Below are 21169 nucleotides of genomic sequence, written 5' to 3' on the forward strand. Positions count from 1 at the left end.
AACTATAAAGAAAACATCACATGGATGCACCTGGGGCGTATATTCTCACTAGGCAGAGGAAGAAATGCCACTTGAAATTTTCAAATCAGCCTCATGGTGGCGTTATAACAGGCCGATTCGTGTTTTTACATATAACTGCATCGATCTGTGTAACACTTTGTATGTGCACTCCTTAGAGGCCAAGGAAAAACCTTTAACCTTTAATAGCGCCACCAGGAGGCCGACTCATGTAAAACACATTTTTGGATATTACTCCTTCAGATTTTCTCCAAATTTCACCCAAATCGGTACACATGATCTCTGTAATCATGTGATCAATACGGGTCTGTTTGATTTTTCACATTCCATCCTGATTGGTGAATTCCGAACATTGATAACTTACCTGACCTGGCGGAGACCTGTGCTCCGAAGAGCACTTTTTCTAGTTTTTATTACTATTATTAAATAGACCTTATGGTGTGGAACTCCAGCTCCTACATGTACAAGGTTATTATTATTATGTTATTAATAATATTATTATTATTAATAATAATAATGATAATATTACTATTATTACTTGACCTCATGGTGTAGAACTCCAGCTCCTACATGTACTGGAGAAAGAAAAGGAGAGCGTACCGTATAACCATTTCATATTTTCATAATTTGTTGAAAACCTTTCACACACCTAGATTCAAATAGTTTAAAAGCAGGTGCAAAGCAGACAAACAACACCAACAACATAAAACATATACCCACGGGTATATTTTTTATATTTGTATAATGTCCAAGCGTATATAGTAATTTAATGTAATGTAATATAATAGGTTGACCTGATATGTAAACAGTAAAGTCGTCTTGATGTGTCACCATCTGTCAGTTGAGGGACAGTGCTGTTTATATCCCATATCCCGGAGGGAATGTGACAATACCGTTGCTGTGGAAACGGCAGCCGGTCACAGCTGGGCGTCTGGGTGTGGATGAGATGAGATCAGATATACTCTATTATACTGGACTGTCTAGTTTTATGTTGTTGTTGTAAAACCACACTTTAAGGATCCTGTTGCAAGTTGCAACTCCTTGTGTTGTGTCAAAAATGGAACCAAATAATTTGGTTCCATTTGGACACTCAGAGTTAAGGATTTTACTGTGTATATTGGGGGTCCCGGAGATAAACAATGGCATCAAGCCAGGGCTCCCTGAAATGAAAAATGATTAGGGCTGACACCAAATAATGCCACTCTGTATAACGGATCACCAGCTTCACTTGCCCTATTGCACCATGGGCCTTATCCTGAAGGGATAAACATGGCATCTTTCCATGAGGGCAGTGTTGCTGCTTGGAGTTCAGGTGTCAGTCACACACCTCTCGCCAGGTGTGTGCCGGCAGGTCGCTCAAAACGAGAGCGATTACCAACAGAAGCATATTGGGGTATTTTGGCAATTTTTGGGGGGGGGGGGGGTGCTACCCACACGTTTAGCTGTGTTGCTCATTCCACGAATGCCCGATCCTTACAAGCTGTACCTTTGATTGATTGATTGCAGCCATTGTTTCGGTCCATTGTTTCTGTAGCCAGCTTTCTCCGGACTTTTCAACTTCACAAAGCTCTCAAACTTCTTCTTTGAGGCACGGAATTTACTTATAAGATATCGTTTGGATAGAATTTAGTTGTTTCACTTCATATGTGTGGTCAATTAATCATGACAGAGCCTATTTAAAAATAAAAATTCAGAGAACCGGCAGGGGCGGGCCGTCACACGCAGGTATCCGAATAAGGCACCCTATTTTGGGCATGGCCATCTCAAAAGTCCCGTTGCATCACATTAGTCGCGGAGGTGGCAAAAATGCACTGCAATTGGCTGAAGGCGTAAAACAGTGCGTACTCACCCACCAGCGTATGTTGGCACACACACACACACACACACACACACACACACACACACACACACACACAGATCTGTTGTGCTATAGTCACGGCTTTGTATTGCAAAAAAAAACGGGGAGACAGTGACACCACGCACGTCTCTGTATGTGTGTGTGTGTGTGTGTGTGTGAAGGTTGTGTGTGCTGCTGATGTTTGTTGTGTGAAGCTTAATGTCAGAGTGTTTGTGTTGGAGCGCCTCAGTGCGGCTGCAGAGTTCATGTGCAACATCTTGCATGCGTGGCTGTGGCTTTACCGTTTTCCTTCGCCGTGTCTGTAGGTCACGGCCTGGAGACCCCAGGGGGGGGGGGCGACCCTCTGTTTTTTTTTTTTTTTTTTTTTTTTTTCCATGATTGTACCCCCAAACGACATTTTCTTTGGGGGGGTTAGGGTAGGGGGGGGGTACTAGAATTCTGCCCGCGTAGCGGGCAGAACTTCTAGTGTCATACAATCAGCTATCAGGTTACTGGTATGAAGAGAGAACAAAAACAAATACAAAAGAAGAAGCTGAAAGAGGGGGGGGGGTAGGTTAAGACTTAGACAGGGGCCATTTTCGAATTGCAGCCTCCTGAAGGTGTATCTTTAGGGCAGTTTTGAAAGTGAGTAGGGTTTTACACTCCTTTACTCCTTTTGGTAGGGCATTCCACATTTTTGATGAATAGCATGAGTTCATTCCCTTAGTTGAGCCAAATCTGGGTTGAACATGATTTGTGGAGCTGCCTCTGGTGTTATGATCATGGACTTCATTAACATTTTGGAAGTATTTTGACAAATACAGGGGGATCCCAATGTTGTGGTGTATCTTGAAGACCAGGCCCATAGCAAGTTGCTGTACTCTGTCCTCAACCCTAAGCCATCCAATCCTAGCAAAATGAGCAGGGGTTAGATGGGTTTTATGATTGAGGCCAAGAAGTAGCCTTACAAGTTTGTTTTGGGATGTTTGGAGCCTTGTTTTTAAGGCCTTGGAGGTGATACCATGAAGTGCATGCATAATCATAATGACCTTGAATGAGGGCCCCTGCAAGAATCTTCAGAGTATTCTTACTGACTAGACGATCAATCCTCCACAAATTGCGTGTTGTTTGGTTGACATTTTTGATCACTTTTTCGGCGTTTTTGTTACCAGAGAGGTTTGCCTCCAAGATGGAGCCCAGGTAGGTAATTTCATCCTTTCTTTTGATGACATCATCACCCACTTTGATCGTGAAACTCTCTGCCTTGCTAAGGTTAGGACTGGACCCAAAGAGGATGGATTCAGTTTTACCCAGGTGTAGTGAAAGTTTGTTGTCAGAGAGCCAGATGCAGATCTTGTTGAGTTCAGAGCTGAGAGTTTTCTCAACCTGCAGCCTGTCCCTGTCCGAGACTAGCAGGGCCGAGTCATCTGCGAACAGGAACAGTTTGCAGTCGCAGGCTGATGACATATCATTCACATATATCAGGAACAGTAAAGGTCCTAGTATACTTCCTTGAGGAACACCACAAGTCACAGGGAGGGGGGGGGGGACTGGGTGCCGTTTACTTCCACCACTTGCTCCCTCCCTTCCAGGTAGGATCTCATCCAGTTCACTGACGTATCATCAAAACCTATTGCTTTGAGCTTATTGATCATAATTGGGTGATTAACTGTGTCAAAGGCCTTCTGGAGGTCCAACATGACCATGCCAATATTTGCCCTTGTCGACATCTTGTTTGATAGAGTCGTTCAAATAGAGAAGGCATGTGTCAGTGGAGTGGTTTGTTCTGAAACCAGATTGGAATTTGTAGATTAGATTTTTCTCGGCAAGATACTTATCGACCTGTTCATAGACTATTTTTTCCATGACTTTCGAGATGGAGCTAAGAATAGAAATAGGGCGGTAGTTGCCAGGGTCTAATTTGTTTCCTTTTTTGTACAGAGGGGTCACCCTTGCTTTTTTGAAATTGTTAGGGACCCGTCCCTGTATGATGGAGAGGTTTATTATGTGGGTAATGATTGGAGCAATGGAGGCGGCTGAGTCTTTTAGAAATTTGGCGGGGATATTGTTGAGGCCTGTGTTGATGAAGAGCACTCCATTTTTTAAACACCTCTTCTGTTTTCACTGGGGAGAGTTGTAAAGGTGACTAATCAACGATAAAAATGATATAAAACACAATACCAATTGGTATTATTAAAGGGGAGAAATAACACATTTTTTGTGGGCAGTTTATCTTGGCACAAAGTCTCAAACTAGCAGAGTGCATCTCATCAATCACATGAACCATAGCATATCTATTCTGAGCATGTCATAATGTGAACATTTCTGTATTTCTGAACATTTTAAATATCATGATAAATATGGTATGGTGGATTTGGTACGATGATATTATGGTATCATGGGTTTCTGGTATGGTTACATCCCTAATGAAGTGTTCCATGTTCATTTTAAGAACATAAGGATTATATAATGATTTTGATTGATTTTAATTGAATGGTATAATGATGAACCTGGTGTTCCTTAACAGCTGGTGGAGGTGAAGGGACCCAGCGACCGTCTCTCCCAGAAGCAGCAGATCTGGTTGGACGAGCTGAGTAAGCTGGGAGCAGAGGTGGAGGTCTGTCATGTGACCTCTCAGGGCGCCAGAGGAGCCTGTCTGGAATGACCACACTGCTGAGGATCTACAGCTCTACAGAGGAGCCTGTCTGGAATGACCACACTGCTGAGGATCTACAGCTCTACAGAGGAGCCTGTCTGGAATGACCACACTGCTGAGGATCTACAGATCTACAGAGGAGCCTGTCTGGAATGACCACACTGCTGAAGATCTACTCGAGACTCACCATCTCCGGTTTACTTCCTGTATCTGCGTGAAGTAGGCGGTGCCTTTTTAGGAGACAGGAAGCAGGTTGGAGTCTATTTGTTCCAATGGAAGAGTGAACGTGAACACAGCTTCTGAACCATTCTCTAGCTCCATGGTCACTGAACTAAATATTGGACCCGATCGTCGTCACAAGACACACAATATTTACAAGATTTTCATATTAAATGGCTTTTTTCAGAGACACAAATCAGGAGAAAATCTACTTTATGATCGACCTTTCTCTGTCCCAGCAACGCACTCTCACAGGATCTAGCACCAGTAAACACTGTTGCAAGGCCATACACTAATAATAATAATACTGTATTCTGGTAGTTATCGTTGCTATAAAGTATTTGTTCAGTTAACGGAGGTCTGTGCAGCTCTTTGATAAACAGAACATATTGTTTTAGGTGGGTTGCCAGTTCCAGCCAGTCAGAAGAGAGTACCCATTTATCTGCTTCAATTTTAGTGTTCCAGTTCCAACGTTGTTCTGCTCATTTCTGTGTGTCATCACTTCCAATTCCACTTATGAGTTGCATTTTCTGTTTCCTAAAGAGCTGGAGAGACGTGGAGACTCCTGTTACTGAACAAACACTCTATAGTAATGATTACTATCACAATATAGAGCTATTTAACACTGTCATCACTGTTGGGGTTAAATACTTTGTTATAACACTATGTACATTCTCAGGATTACTGATACTGAGCTGCTCACTTGTGAACTACAGAACTCACTGAATATTAATGAGTATGTTCATGTGCCTTAAAGGGATAGTTCACCCAAACAAATACTTTTTTTCTATGGATTAGTCTCCCCATGGAGACTTGAATTAATGGATTTTTTGTTTTGTTTTTGATGACCAGCGGACCGGTAGGCAGTGGTTCCGGTAGGAGACACAAAGGAGACTCTCTGTGTCACCTACCGGAAACCGCTGCCGGTCATTAAATTGATGACAAAAACACTCCATGGGGTGACTAATCCATAGGGAAAAAAAGTCATTTTGGGGGTGAACTATCCCTTTAATAAATTATTGAGACATATTACCATCATTTAAGCAATGAAACTCAGCTATTGTGTCATGTAAAAGGTGGATGCATGTATGTGCCATATATACTGTATGTACCTTACCATAATATGTATTATTGTATAGTATGACAATAGGACTGCCATTTTATTTATGATAGGCAAGAACTCCATAATAAAAGAGCTAATATTTTCATGTATACTTTGATATGACGATAATGTGTGTGTGTGTGTGTGTGGGTGGGTGGGGCACCTGCTTCTGAAATCACTGGGTGGAGGGCATAGGGTACATTTTTGCCTTCATCTATATGTCGAACTATTATGTATATTTTGCATAATGCAATGTGCTTCATATGCATAATTATGTATTAGGCCTACATGATAAAGACAAAACGACTGAAACCAAGGTAGGTAGGTAGGTAGGTAGGTAGGTACTGATTTAAGTAAATTAAAATATTGCAAATGTATAAAAAATCAAGGTACGATGTTTTTCGTACCCTTTCTTTGCTACTTTGTCTTGATTATAGTAACTTTTTACTACATTATTAGCCAGTTCTTAATCTTACCACATTGTTAACAACGTTGAATATTTATAGTGATTACTGTCATTTTAAATAGTAAAGCATGATAGAGAAGTCTGATGTGAGCTTGTAGATCTGGTATTTTTGAATAAGAACATTTAAGATATTTTTTTTTGTTTGTGCCCAAAATAGTTGTGGTGGCAGGTAGAATGTGGTTAAATATCAAGTAGTAGTATGTTTTAATTTGTACATGTTCAGAGTACAGTGTATTCAAGGTAAAATAAAGCACCCCAGGGTGCATTAAAAGTAAAATAAAGCACCCCAGGGTGCATTCAAGGTAAAATAAAGTACCCCAGGGTGCATTCAAGGTAAAATAAATGACCCCAGGGTTTATTCAAGGTCAAATAAAGTACCCCAGGGTGCATTCAAGGTCAAATAAAGTACCCCAGGGTGCAGTCAAGGTCAAATAAAGTACCCCAGGGTTTATTCAAGGTCAAATAAAGTACCCCAGGGTGCAGTCAAGGTCAAATAAAGTACCCCAGGGTTTATTCAAGGTAAAATAAAGTACCCCAGGGTGCATTCAAGGTAAGATAAAGTACCCCAGGTTTATTCAAGGTAAAATAAAGTACCCCAGGTTTATTCAAGGTAAAATAAAGTACCACAGGTTTATTCAAGGTAAAATAAAGTACCCCAGGTTTATTCAAGGTAAAATAAAGTACCCCAGGGTGCACTCAAGGTCAAATAAAGTACCCCAGGGTGCATTCAAGGTAAAATAAAGTACCCAGGGTGCATTCAAGGTAAAATAAAGTACCCCAGGGTGCATTCAAGGTAAAATAAAGTACCCCAGGGTGCATTCAAGGTAAAATAAAGTACCCCAGGGTGCATTCAAGGTAAAATAAAGTACCCCAGGGTGTGGGGAGGCGGATGAGAGGAAGCTGCATCAACAGTCAGGCTGCAGAGACAGAACATTATATTATAATATAATATATTGATGTTGTAAACATGGAGTCTGTGCTCACAGCATCATTAATGCTGTGTTTCTGTCATCAAACACAAGGTGAGTTTATTCATAAATATAAACATGATGTTATGAAGCTAACGGGCTAGCAGCACTTAGCTTAGCATGGCCTAGCCTTGTTGTGAAGGATGGATGAAAGAATAAAGAGTGATTAATGAAGGAGATAAACCTATAGGATGATGAAAGGGTTATTGTGTTTATCACGGTGCTTTATGGTCACGGTGTGTGTTGTTGTGTAGTTGTGTTGTGTAGTTGTGTTGTTGTGTAGCCATTGTTGTGAGAAGATGGAGAAGATGCCCCGACTGGGGTGATACGTGGACATTAGTGACCTGTGGAAATGTGTGACTCTAGAGGGCGCTGTGTTCGGTGGTTCACGTTAAGAACCCGAACACACAAGGCTGTGTTAGTATCAGTGTTTTCATCTAGAGGGCTTATAGATCAGATTCATCACATTATGATATCAAACAGGCTCAAGGTGAGCTCAGAGAAATAGTATTAAATATAATACAGCCACAGCTGAGCGACAGTGGCCTCTGGAGTCACAGATTTTGATGGGTCACATAGTTTGGTGTAACACCTGCTAAACGTAGCCTTTTACTCTTGTTCATCGCTTTGCTTCACAAACAACTAAATAATAAACATTAACATCTGTCTGGAAACACCTTAGATCTGCTTTATTATCAATGTTTGTTACATTATAGACATGCATAAGACTTTATAGTTGGAACCTTTCTGCTCTTTGATAGTCTAGCATTCTTTCTAAATCAAAGCTTATAAACATAGATATAAGTGTCTTATGTTAAACACTCAGTGCTTGGATTACAGGATGTTTTAATCATATTTAGAGGTTATTAATGAGGTTAATGTTAGATCTCTGACTGTAAGATGTCTGGTAGAGAATGTCAGTCATAATGCATGCATATTATTCCTCTGAACAAAGACTGATTGATGTGATGATAGTCTCAACCATCTATGTATCATCTACTTCTATCTATTTATCTATGCGAGTCTCACCATCTATTTATCTATCTATCATCTACATCTATCTATTTATTTATCTATGAGAGTCTCACAACCATCTGATCTACATCTGATCTATTCATCTATCATATATATATATATATAACTGTCATCTACATCTATATATATCTATCATTATATCTATCATCTACATCTATATATATCTATCATCTACATCTATATGTCACAGGGAAATTGGCATTCCAGGGAAATTGAAAAAGGAGCGCTCGTTTTTAAGCGTGGGGCTACGGCGCGAGGCGGGTTTTTTCGAGACAGGGTTTTTTACACGAGGCGCTCCTCCTCACGAGGAGGAGGAGAAGGAGGAGGAGGCGCGAGGTGGCGCTTTGATGCGAGAGGAGGAGGAGGCGCGAGGCGGGGCTTTGATGCGAGGCGGACCTGGCTTTTGTTATTCCCCCCCCAAGGGGGCGTTCCCGGAACGCTGAACACGCGTTCACACGCACACGTGATAATAGTTATTGTCCATGACGGAGGCGCACCGACATAGCAGAGCTTGAGGCCGAGGAGGCGCGCCTACAGGCGTGAGTGCCCGCCCCGACCGGCCGATGGTCTGCTAGTCGACTCAGCTCCGTCCGAGTTGTAAACCGATAGGGGGAGAATAGATCTTTTCATGGGTTACTATCCACTTGTGCGTGTGTGTCGTGGATAAACTAAAACAAATGTTAAAAGCCAGAACACAATAAAATTATCTTAACAGTCATGCTTTCAATAAACCAAATTGGAAGCATGAGCGTGTATGCGCACACGTGTGTGCATGCGTGCGTGCACACGCATGCACGTTCATGTCTATGCACGTCTATGCACGTTGCATAGATGTTCTAGTCTAGTGTGGCTTGCATTGCCCTCTATTGTTGGTTCTACAGAATTGCCTGGGGGGGTGGGGGTTGAAAACGAGCACTCCCTTTTCAATTTCCCTGGAATGCCAATTTCCCTGTAACATCTATCATCTACATCTATCTATTTAACTATCATCTCAACCCGATCTCACACGACTTAGTATACATTGCACGGAGGTGTCATTCCGTGCATAGACAACTGGAAAACCCGAAAATCCGTGCAATTTTAAAATAAATGGGACCATAATTTAGCTAAACGCATATCATGATGATTGAAAGGAGACTTTAAACTAGCGACTGGAAGCATATAGTATCTATGACAATGTTTATTAAGGTAAGAAAATGAAGTCTAAAGTTAAGTCAAAAACCCATCCGCTTACATTGAGAGAATATTCTTTCTGACACCAGCAGGGGTAAAACAGCAAAACTACAGGCCATTCATATGAACTGTCTCTTCCGTATTGGAGTCAATGTAAAAATCTCAAGCTGGCCCCTTGGTTAGAACATACAGTATAATAGATCTCGTCTCCAGTCTGTTCAGCATCATGTCTACTGAATGTCTTTCTGTGAAACGCATAATGAAGTGTTCCATCTCTGGACTTTTCATTTGATTAGATTTTGGTCAAATAAATATGAGTAAAACACAATATAACTGAAACCCAGGATAAACACATGAAAGTGTAATAAAACTTTGTTTCCAATGTGGTCCTGCAACATAAAATACAAATACATAGTCCAATAAATGACATCGCAGCACATAGCACGTCACATGAACTACACAATACTAAACACTGAAAAAACATCTAAAATCCCAAATATGAAACCATTCAAACTCATCACTAGCCTGTAGCTTATTATTCCATAACTGTATCTTCACACTTTATTTATATGCTTTTACAATGAGACACACCTGACACAGGCATCTCATAGTGTGTGTGTGTGTGTGTGTGTGTGTGTGTGTGTGTGTGTGTGTGTGTGTGTGTGTGTGTGTGTGTGTGTGTGTGTGTGTGTGTGTGTGTGTGTGTGTGTGTGTGTGTGTGTGTGTGTGTGTGTGTGTGTGTGTGTGTGTGTGTGTGTGTGAGAGACTCAGAATACATGTTATTGTCACATCACAGGTTTCCAGGTGTAAATAAGTGGATGAAATACATTTTGGTTTAAGATCCATCATGTAGTTTTAGGGGGGAGGGAGGGGGCAGAGATGAGGAGAAACATGGGAAAGACAAATCAATGATAATGTATGTACAGTATTATGTACATTCATACATATAGCATAAAAAGGCAGCAGGTGTTGTTCCAGGTAACAGTTAGGGGTGAAGTTTTTAGCCTGGGACCAGACGAATCTGCCAGTGCAAAAAAAAAATTGCCCTCTGTGATTTGGGTCTGGAACCGCTCCGTTGTGAATCCATTTCCTGCACCCGAAGTCTGGGGTGACCAATCAGGACGTAGTATTCAAATATGGGAGACTGTAATTGGTAGTTGGTTGTAGGTCTAACCAATTGCGTCCAGAGCCATCGTTTTGATCCCGCCCCTTGGGGGGAAAAAAAGTCCTCATAAAAGCACCAGACTCATATCCACGCAGTGATATACACAAATCCACGGAGCGCTGCCCTGCGCGCAGCCATTGCTGCGGTGTCAACGCTCCGCAGCAAAAAACACCGCAGCAATGGCCGCCTACAGGCAGCGCGTCTGTGGATTCGTCTATAGTCTGGCTACGCGAGGCGATGAAGTTCCTGCCCACCCAGCGCCCACCCGGTACCCTACCCACCCGGTAGTTGTGAGAGCGAGGCGTTCTATTGGTGGAGAGGCTGTGAGAGGGAGGCGTTCTATTGGTGGAGAGGTTGTGGGAGGGGGGGGTTTTATTGGTGGAGAGGTTGTGAGAGGGAGGCGTTCTATTGGTGGAGAGGTTATGAGAGGGAGGCGTTCTATTGGTGGAGAGGTTGTGAGAGGGAGGCGTTCTATTGGTGGAGAGGTTGTGGGAGGGGGGGGGGCTTTTATTGGTGGAGAGGCTGTGAGAGATCTAGCAGATCTAGATTAAATGATTGACAGTTTTAATCCAGTTTTTTTTATTTGTTCTCTTGTTTTCCAGCATTAGTCTGTTTTTTTATCTAATTACATTAATATCCATTAATGTGTGTGAAATCTGCTTGTTATAATTGTGTGCAGCCCGCTATAATGTTATTGAACAGAAGTGGGGAAAATGTGTTTTATGTGTGGGTTGTTTTATCAAAAACCTACAAAAACTGTTATTAAAAATAAATAAATGCACATGGCTGTATAGTCAAAGAGGCATTCAGGGCCTTTAGGGGGGAAAGACAATTATTTGAATGCTATTTAATTATCCCTGTTTACTTGAGCTTTGATATATCTGGAGAAAGAGTTTGAAGTCGGTTGGACAGTTCTAGAGATGAATGAACTACAGACTCACATTTATAGAATTACATTACATTTAGGGATGGGTATTGGCAAGAACCTCATGATACGATACGTATCACAATACTTGGGACACAATACGATTATATCACGATATATTGCGATACGCGATATATTGCGATATCACGATATATTGCGATACGATACTTATTGCATTATATTCTGATACGATATATATACATATATCACAACTACATATTGTGTATATACTGTATATACACTCAGGGCCGGACTTACCGTTGGGCTAGGGTGGGCTGCAGCCCACGGGCCTCCAACTGGGGGGGCCTCCGATTTTTTTGGTAAAAAAAATATATATATATATATTATTATTTTATTTTTTTTATGCCAAAAACTGGAAAAAAAACGAACCCAATCCGCCCAGAACCGCGAAAAAAACGAACCCAATCCGCCCAGAACCGCAAAAAAAATGTGCGAGCGCGCAAAGGGGGCGCGCCTCGAAAATTACTCTAGCCCACGGGCCTCAACTCCTATAAATCCGGCACTGTATACACTACATTGAGTAGCTGCAGATCAGTGATGTTGAATGTTTTTTCATAAAGCCTGTATCTGCAAAAGCAAAAAAAAATAAAAAATGACGGCCTGGAGTATCGATATAGTATGGCGAAATAAAATATTGTGATATATCGCGATAATATTGCCCATCCCTAATAATTACATTATTAGTATTATTATTGACTTGTTATTCTAATTTCTAGGTTCATTGTTTACCTGTGATCCTATAGTTTACTGAGACACTACACTGTCTCTCTGTATTCTATGATCCTATAGTTTATTGAGACACTATACTCTGTCTCTGTATTCTATGATCCTATAGTTTACTGAGACACTACACTGTCTCTCTGTATTCTATGATCCTATAGTTTATTGAGACACTACACTGTCTCTCTGTATTCTATGATCCTATAGTTTACTGAGACACTACACTGTCTCTCTGTATTCTATGATCCTATAGTTTACTGAGACACTACACTGTCTCTGTATTCTATGATCCTATAGTTTACTGAGACACTACACTGTCTCTGTATTCTATGATCCTATAGTTTACTGAGACACTACACTGTCTCTCTGTATTCTATGATCCTATAGTTTACTGAGACACTACACTGTCTCTCTGTATTCTATGATCCTATAGTTTACTGAGACACTACACTGTCTCTATTCTATGATCCTATAGTTTACTGAGACACTACACTGTCTCTCTGTATTCTATGATCCTATAGTTTACTGAGACACTACACTGTCTCTGTATTCTATGATCCTATAGTTTACTGAGACACTACACTGTCTCTCTGTATTCTATGATCCTATAGTTTACTGAGACACTACACTGTCTCTCTGTATTCTATGATCCTATAGTTTATTGAGACACTACACTGTCTCTCTGTATTCTATGATCCTATAGTTTACTGAGACACTACACTGTCTCTCTGTATTCTATGATCCTATAGTTTACTGAGACACTACACTGTCTCTGTATTCTATGATCCTATAGTTTACTGAGACACTGCACTGTCTCTCTGTATTCTATGTATGTGTTTACATTGTTTACTGTAAGTTATATTATTATTCTATATATTCTATATATGTTTACCTTGTTTACTGTAAGTTATATTATATTATTATTATTATATATATTGTATGTATGTCTTTACATTGTTTACTGTAGGTCTCTCTGGATTAACCTGAGAGAGATGCGACCTGGAACGCATCTGTGTCACTTTAGATTTCTTTGGCTATTCAAAAATAGCAGATATACAAGCTCATAGCGCGGCACTGCTATGAGCTTGTAGATCTGCTATTTTTGAAAAATTGTGATTTTCTTTTTCAAGATTTTTTTCAAAAAACTGTTAGGATTTAGAAAACATTTTTAAGAATCGCCTCAGGTCTTAAAGGGTTAAGAGCGTGTGATAAATGAATACACATTGTAACAAGTAATGGTTTCCCTGCAGGTTACTATGGGAATCCTCTGAACCAGTTCATCCGTCACTATGAGGGTCTGTCGTATGATACAGAGCCGGTGAGCAGTAACCACCACAGAGCCAAGAGGGCGCTGTCCCACCATGAGCAGTTCCTGCATTTAGACTTCCATGCCCACGGCAGGTTTGTAGATCTAACTTACTCTCTATTACACTTCTATTAGTCTTGTGTAGCCAGACAACTATTCCACAATCTCTGAATGCTATATAGAGTCTGGAACTATTGTAGGGCAGTTTCGAGGCTCCGTGAGCACCCCAAAAACACATCTCTTAAACCTGTTTTTTTAGGACCCTAAAGGTGTCTAGTTATGATTTCTGCTTGTTGCCCATGTCAACTAATGTCCCATGGGGTTTATTTTTAACCCTTTCTGACACCTACCCCCAACCCAAACCATAACATGAAGATAACAGAGAATACCATAACTCTTGAAGTAAACAACATACAGCGACAAATGAACACATTTTTCTATATCATTTTGACCAAAGTAATTCATTAAAGTGGTTATTATAAAGATTCAAGCACATCTTGACTCTATTTCAGGACATAAACAGCCAAAAACAAGCAGAAAACGTTCAAATCACAATTATCACATCTATATTTCTCTTTGTACTAAACTTTTAAGGTGTATTCTTTTTTACCATATGTTTTTTAGGACCTTTATGGTGTCTAGTTAAGATTTATTCTTGTTGCCCTGGTCAAATAATGGCCCATGGGGTTCATTTTAACCCTTTCTGACACCTATTACCAATCAAACCATAAAATTGAGATAACAGAAAATACCATAACTCCTGAAGTAAACAACATACAGCGACAAATGAACACATTCTTTTACATCATTTTGACCCAAGGAATTCATTGAAGTGGTTATTATAAAGATTCAAGCACATCTTGACTCTATTTCAGGACATAAACAGCCAAAAACAAGCAGAAAACTTTCAAATCACATCTATATTTCTCTTTGTACTACATTTTTAAGGTCTATTCTTTTTTACCATATGTCTTTTCGGACCCTAAAGGTGTCTAGTTAAGTTTTAATATTGTTGCCCTGGTCAAATAAGGTCCCATGGGGTTTATTTTAACCCTTTGTTACACCTATTCCCAACCCGAACCATACAATGGAGACAATAGAAAATACCATAACTCTTGAAGTAAACATACATAGACAAATGAACACATTTCTATATATAATTTTGACCCAAGGAATTAATTAAAGTGGTTATTATTAAGATTCAAGCAGGTCTTGACTCTATTTCAGGACAGAAACTGCAAAAAACTAACAGAAAATGTTCAAATCACATCTATATTAATCCTTGTATTAAATACTTAAGGTGTATTCTACTTTACCCCATGTTTTTAGGACCCTTATGGTGTCTAGTTAAGATTTCTTCTTGTTGCCCAGGTCAACTAATGTCCCATGGGGTTCATTTGGTGACCATTTTAAATCGATGTCCACAGGAGTGGCGTTTTCATATCTGAACCAGACAACGTACAAAGACAAATAAACCCACTTTTTCATAGAATGTTTACACCAGGAATCTAATGGAAAGGTCACTGACATGGTACAACCATTCTTTATTGGTGAAAAACACACAAATATCAAATTCTGGCTTATATTTAGGCATAATATAACTTTCTTAAATAATCAAAACATAATGTCACTGATCGGTATCATCCATCTCAACCTCTTCCCTCTTATCATCATCATCATTAAATATTATTAGGATGATCATACACCAACCTGAAAGCCTTTTGAAATTTGGGGTTCTTCTGGAGCTTTTTGAGTGGTGCCACCTTGCCCTTGAAGGAACTAGTACAGCCCTGATCACTGAATACATGGTACCCAAGCAGGGTGCTACAGTATGGCTGCCCAAGAGAGGTTGCTAGCTCCGTGACATTTACCAGCTGACGGTGCCTGCCTGTGCCAGTGTCAAGGTAGATGAGCAGGTTGATGTCGTCATCAACATCAACAATCATTCTTGGCAAATCTGCTAACACAAGAACTCACCAAAGTTATATAGGTATTGATCAATCAACTCACTTCTCAATCTAATGCCACAAGTTTATGAGCTGTTCCTTCCACGATGAGAGCAGCTGTTTCACATTTTGCCAGCCGGGATGCTGCCTCCTTACTCCCCCAGACCTTGAGCATCAACTGGCAGAACTGTCGCTTATTTTCCACATTGCCCAGAAAGAACTTAAAGTCCTGGGGTTTCCTGGTGCCTGGACCTTGCACTATGAATTTCTCAGAAAGTCCACGCCTCAGCCTCTACTGCGCCCTTAATGGAATCAAGAGTGGTCTTGATTCCATCAAGGCGCAGTAGAGGCTGAGGCGTGGACTAGCTCGCCTGCCCCCATGCCAGGACACACTCATCCCCCACATCCAGTGGGTGAACTATAGAGTGACCTGTTACAAGCGAGCAGCTGAGCCAATCTTTTGGAGGCCTAAATCCTAGGATGATGGTCAGGGGTGGCAGAAGACAGAAGGAGGGATTTTGGAGCCTGTCTGGTCTTGTGGGCCAATTCTGTCCCTATCTCTCATTGACCTGTTGGCTGCTGGTGTCATCAGTGATGATGATGATGAGAGGGAAGAGGATGAGGTGGAGTTTGATGATGAGATGGATGATACTGATCAGTGAAATTGTGTTTTGATATAAGCCAGAATTTGATATTTGTGTGTTTTTCACCAATAAAGAATGGTTGTACCATGTCAGTGACCTTTCCATTAGATTCCTGGTGTAAACATTCAATGAAAAAGTGGGTTTATTTGTCTTTGTACGTTGTCTGGTTCAGATATGAAAACGCCACTCCTGTGGACATCGATTTAAAATGGTCACCAAATGAACCCCATGGGACATTAGTTGACCTGGGCAACAAGAAGAAATCTTAACTAGACACCATGAGGGTCCTAAAAACATGGGGGAAAGTATAATACACCTTAAGTATTTAATACAAGGATTAATATAGATGTTATTTGAACATTTTCTGTTAGTTTTTTAGTTTTTTGCAGTTTCTGTCCTGAAATAGAGTCAAGACCTGCTTGAATCTTAATAATAACCACTTTAATGAATTCCTTGGGTCAAAATTATATATAGAAATGTGTTCATTTGTCTATGTATGTTTACTTCAAGAGTTATGGTATTTTCTATTGTCTCCATTGTATGGTTTGGGTTGGGAATAGGTGTAACAAAGGGTTAAAATAAACCCCATGGGACCTTATTTGACCAGGGCAACAAGATTAAAACTTAACTAGACACCTTTAGGGTCCTAAAAGACATATGGTAAAAAAGAATACACCTTAAAAGTTTAGTACAAAGAGAAATATAGATGTGATAATTGTGATTTGAACATTTCTTGCTAGTTTTTGGCTGTTTCTGCCCTGAAATAGAGTCAAGATGTGCTTGAATCTTAATAAAAACCACTCAAATGCATTCCTTGGGTCCAAATGATATAGAAAAATGTGTTCATTTGTCTCTGTATGTTGTTTACTTCAAGAGTTATGGTATTTTCTGTTACCTCCATTTTATGGTTCAGATTGGGAATAGCCGAATAGGTGTCAGAAAGGGTTAAAATAAACCCCATGGGACATTATTTGACCTGGGCAACAAGAATGAATCTTAACTAGACACCATAAAGGTCCTAAAAAACATATGGTAAAAAAGAATACACGGTAAACGTTTAGTACAAAGAGAAATATAGACGTGATCATTATAATTTCAACATTTTCTGCTAGTTTTTGGCTGTTTCTGCCCTGAAATAGAGTCAATATGTGTTTGAATCTTAATAAAAAACTTTAATGAATTCCTTGGGTCAAAATGATATAGAAAAATGTGTTCATTTGTTGCTGTATGTTGTTTACTTCAAGAGTTATGGTATTCTCTGTTATCTCCATGTTATGGTTTGGGTTGGGGGTAGGTGTCAGAAAGGGTTAAAAATAAACCCCATGGGACATTAGTTGACATGGGCAACAAGCAGAAATCATAACTAGACACCTTTTAGGGTCCTAAAAAAACAGGTTTAAGAGATGTGTTTTTGGGGTGCTCACGGAGCCTCGAAACTGCCCTACTACTACAACTCCCAAAATCCGAGAGAGGAAGCTGGCACTTCCGTTAAATATATTTTAAAACATCTTTACATTTTATTTTTTTATTTCCATTTCTGCTAAGCAGCAAGCTAAATATACATAGATGATTTGTATTTATATTAGGATACATTTGCGCGACTGTAAAGACGAAACGGAAGTGGGGAGGAGGCTTCATATCCGGTTTATATTCTAATCATGATCAGAGCTTCCGAGTCCCAGACTGTATGACCGGAAACATTTGAAAATTGTGGGAGGCAACAGTCTGGCCACGCGAGACTACACTTCTATTAGACACTCTATTAGACTTCCATGCCCACGGCAGGTTTGTAGATCTAACTTCTACTCTCTATTAAACTTCTATATGCACTGTAGGTTTACACTCTATTCCAGTGGTTCTCAATGTGGGGTCCGGGGACCCCCTGGGGTCCTTGACGGGGTCCCCAGCCAAATTATTGATGGTTAGGAATAGGAACCAAATGGACCCTTATGTGTCAGTAACTCTAAGAGTGTACAAATGGAACTAAATTAAGGAGTGATATTTCTACAATTGATACAAATTGCTACACAATCTGTATATCCAGTCATTTTGGGGCATAAACAAGAAGTTGAAGGATATAATTAAGTTTGATAATGATGTATCGTGTACGTTCACATCATGTATACTTAACATTAAATGGAGGTGCCCAGATGTCCCTAGTGCCCACCTATCCTGTATCCATTCATAAATTCAGACTGGTGGAAGCGTAGCAGATTATTCCCCACATCTCATTTCTGAAACACACCCATAGTGGAAGATAGGACTAGGCCGACTTGCTCCTCAGATCAAAAGATGCAATGAGCTCTGAGAAATTCACACAGCGGCCATTTTGCTCTCACGTCTATTTGCGGGTGGGGAAGAAATGCTGGGCTGGCATTATCTCATTAACTTAATAGCATAATGGCTGCCGAGGGAATATGGTGAATAGGCTACGGTACCTCTAATAAAATTAGCATGTTGTTGTTTTATTATCATTATTATCATTATCATTACGTTCTACTAGAGATAAATTAAAAAGCCGTCTGTAAAAAAGTAAACTTGGATGTTTGTGTTTTGACACATCGTTGCCGTGAATGGTGTAAAACTGTGGTAGACTAGTACTCTCCTTCAACTTCACTTCATCTCCTAACTTATTAGCTTAGTCCTGAAAAGAATATCCTAACTAACACGTTTGTCAGTGAGACAGTGCATGGCAGCAGAGAGACAGTCTCTGTTCATGTTACTATGAACACGTAACCCGACACTGGCACTACACGTGTTGCAGCCGAATGTATAGATCAATTATTTGTTCATAAACATTGAGACTGGACGCACAGGTGACTGTTTCACGTAATCAATTCCCAACAGATCCCCAAACCTGTTGTTTTGGGGTGCGCTGGTTTCAGTTCATTCAACCCCCTCTTGTGTGTTTGCTAGTGAGGTGCGCCCTGGCAAGACATATATACTTCATCGCGCAACGGTATTGCGCGCCAAGAACAGCTGACATACAAGCTCACAACCGCGTCGCGGATGAGACCGCTGTGAGCTTGGAGGTCTGCTATTCTCGTCCGTTCTCTGCGCGTGACACCTTCGCGGGACGGAGCATAAATTAGGCTTGACTGGCTGCAGCTGCGCAAGCAAGAGCAGGTTCTGGTGCCATGATCATAGAGCTCTCCCTCTGTTCTTATGACAGCCACTGGAGGTGGGGTTTGGGCGACAACTACTTTGAATTGTTATTATTGTTTACACACAACAGAAACCAAGAAATATATATGTGAAGAGCGAGAGATCACAGTAAAAATCCTAAGCATTCTTCCTCCACACTGGGAGAAAAACAGCATCTGAAAGTTTGATGGGATGCATTTTTACACGTGAGGCTGTGACCACTTTAACATTGCATCTTATGAGTGGTGGGGTTCATTTGGTGCCGGCCTGCGCGCGCATACTGGTTCTTATCAGTGTGACGTTGTCTGATAAGGCGTCTATACTTTGTGGCCCGTGCGCCGAAAATAGTAGATCTACAAGCTCACAACTCCTCACGAGCGTGACACGTTGTGAGCTTGTAGATCTGCTATTTCCGACACGCGGCCCGCTGTACGCCCAAGTATAACTCCGGTTGGGAGCTCTGTGCTGGGGAGCGGAGCTGTTCTCATATTATTTAATGTTCTATTTTTGGGCTGACGGCGGCGATAGGAATATTTTGGCATATCACCCAACCTTAGTAGAAAAGTGTTCCATATTGGAGAGCAGGTCTCCAGCTGTTATTTCATGCTCTGCCATTCTCTATACTGCTTCCTTAACAATAATCACTGTGTCATGTGACACACAGTTTGGCTGACGAGACAGTCAAGATTTCATAAAAACACATTAAACTGTATTAAAAAAGAACGTAAAACCAGGACACCGCACAACCTTAGAGACAAAACCTTATTCATTATTAATAAGTATTATTATGTTGCAGACATTTCAATCTGAGGATGAAGAGAGATAAAACCTTATTCATTATTGTTATTATTAATAATAATAATGATAATAAGTATTATTGTGTTGCAGACATTTCAACCTGAGGATGAAGAGAGACACAACCTTATTCATTATTGTTATTATTAATAATAAGTATTATTGTGTTGCAGACATTTCAACCTGAGGATGAAGAGAGACACATCCTTATTCAGTCCTGACCTGAAGGTAGAGATGTCTGGAGAAGATCTTCCTTATGACACGTCTCACATCTACACAGGAGAAATCTATGGTGAGACTCAGGGCCCCAAAACAGCAGATCTACAAGCTCACAACGCGTATCGCTGTGATTCATCGCTGTGAGCTTGTAGAGCTGCTATTTTCAGCAGGCAAATGTCATATGACAAAGTATAATTAACAACCTTGCAGGCTTTATGTAAAGGTTACAATGTAATTTAGATAGCATGTTATGTAGACAGATCCCAGGTTCATTTGTAGATCTGGAATCCTATCCACAAGTTTCCAGCGGAGCGTGGGCGTCAGTTCCGGTTGTAGGCTATACATATGCTATATACATATGCCTCCGTCGGATATGTCCTGTGATAGGGCCTGTGCCCCACTAAATATGTCCCACACCAGACCTGTGATAGGGCCTGTGCCCCACTAAATATGTCCCCCACCAGGCCTGTGATAGGGCCTGTGCCCCAGTAAATATGTCCCCTACCAGGCCTGTGATAGGGCCTGTGCCCCACTAAATATGTCCCCCACCAGGACTGTGATAGGGCCTGTGCCCCAGTAAATATGTCCCCCACCAGACCTGTGATAGGGCCTGTGCCCCAGTAAATATGTCCCCCACCAGACCTGTGATGGGGCCTGTGCCCCAGTAAATATGTCCCCCACCAGACCTGTGATAGGGTCTGTGCCCCAGTAAATATGTACCCCCACCAGACCTGTGATAGGGCCTGTGGTAAATATGTCCCCCCACCAGACCTGTGATAGGGCCTGTGCCCCACTAAATATGTCCCCCAC

The 21169-nt window shown here is 40.8% G+C and overlaps 2 protein-coding genes across 3 annotated transcripts in view; both read left to right on the top strand.

Annotated features, from left to right (window-relative positions):
- Nucleotides 1-5899, top strand: part of fan1 (FANCD2 and FANCI associated nuclease 1) — a 33653-nt gene extending 27754 nt beyond the window's left edge. The window contains exon 14 of the mRNA XM_080436679.1: nucleotides 4383-5899. Coding sequence (XP_080292805.1) covers nucleotides 4383-4520 — 138 coding nt within the window. The 3' untranslated portion in view covers nucleotides 4521-5899. The remainder of the gene's footprint in view (nucleotides 1-4382) is intronic.
- Nucleotides 5900-7183: 1284 nt separating this feature from the next.
- LOC308091234 (disintegrin and metalloproteinase domain-containing protein 10-like) overlaps nucleotides 7184-21169 on the top strand; it is a 38693-nt gene continuing 24707 nt past the window's right edge. The window contains exons 1-3 of one of the 2 annotated variants that reach the window (XM_080436685.1): nucleotides 7184-7320; nucleotides 13556-13706; nucleotides 20314-20432. In XM_080436685.1, coding sequence (XP_080292811.1) covers nucleotides 7266-7320; nucleotides 13556-13706; nucleotides 20314-20432 — 325 coding nt within the window. In that variant the 5' untranslated portion in view covers nucleotides 7184-7265. Of the gene's footprint in view, nucleotides 7321-13555; nucleotides 13707-17971; nucleotides 17987-20313; nucleotides 20433-21169 lie in introns of those variants that run through there. The other variant, XM_080436686.1, reaches the window with a different exon arrangement.

The sequence above is a fragment of the Gymnoscopelus braueri genome, assembly GCF_963280865.1.
Source record: "Gymnoscopelus braueri genome assembly, chromosome: 9".
NCBI lineage: Eukaryota > Metazoa > Chordata > Actinopteri > Myctophiformes > Myctophidae > Gymnoscopelus > Gymnoscopelus braueri.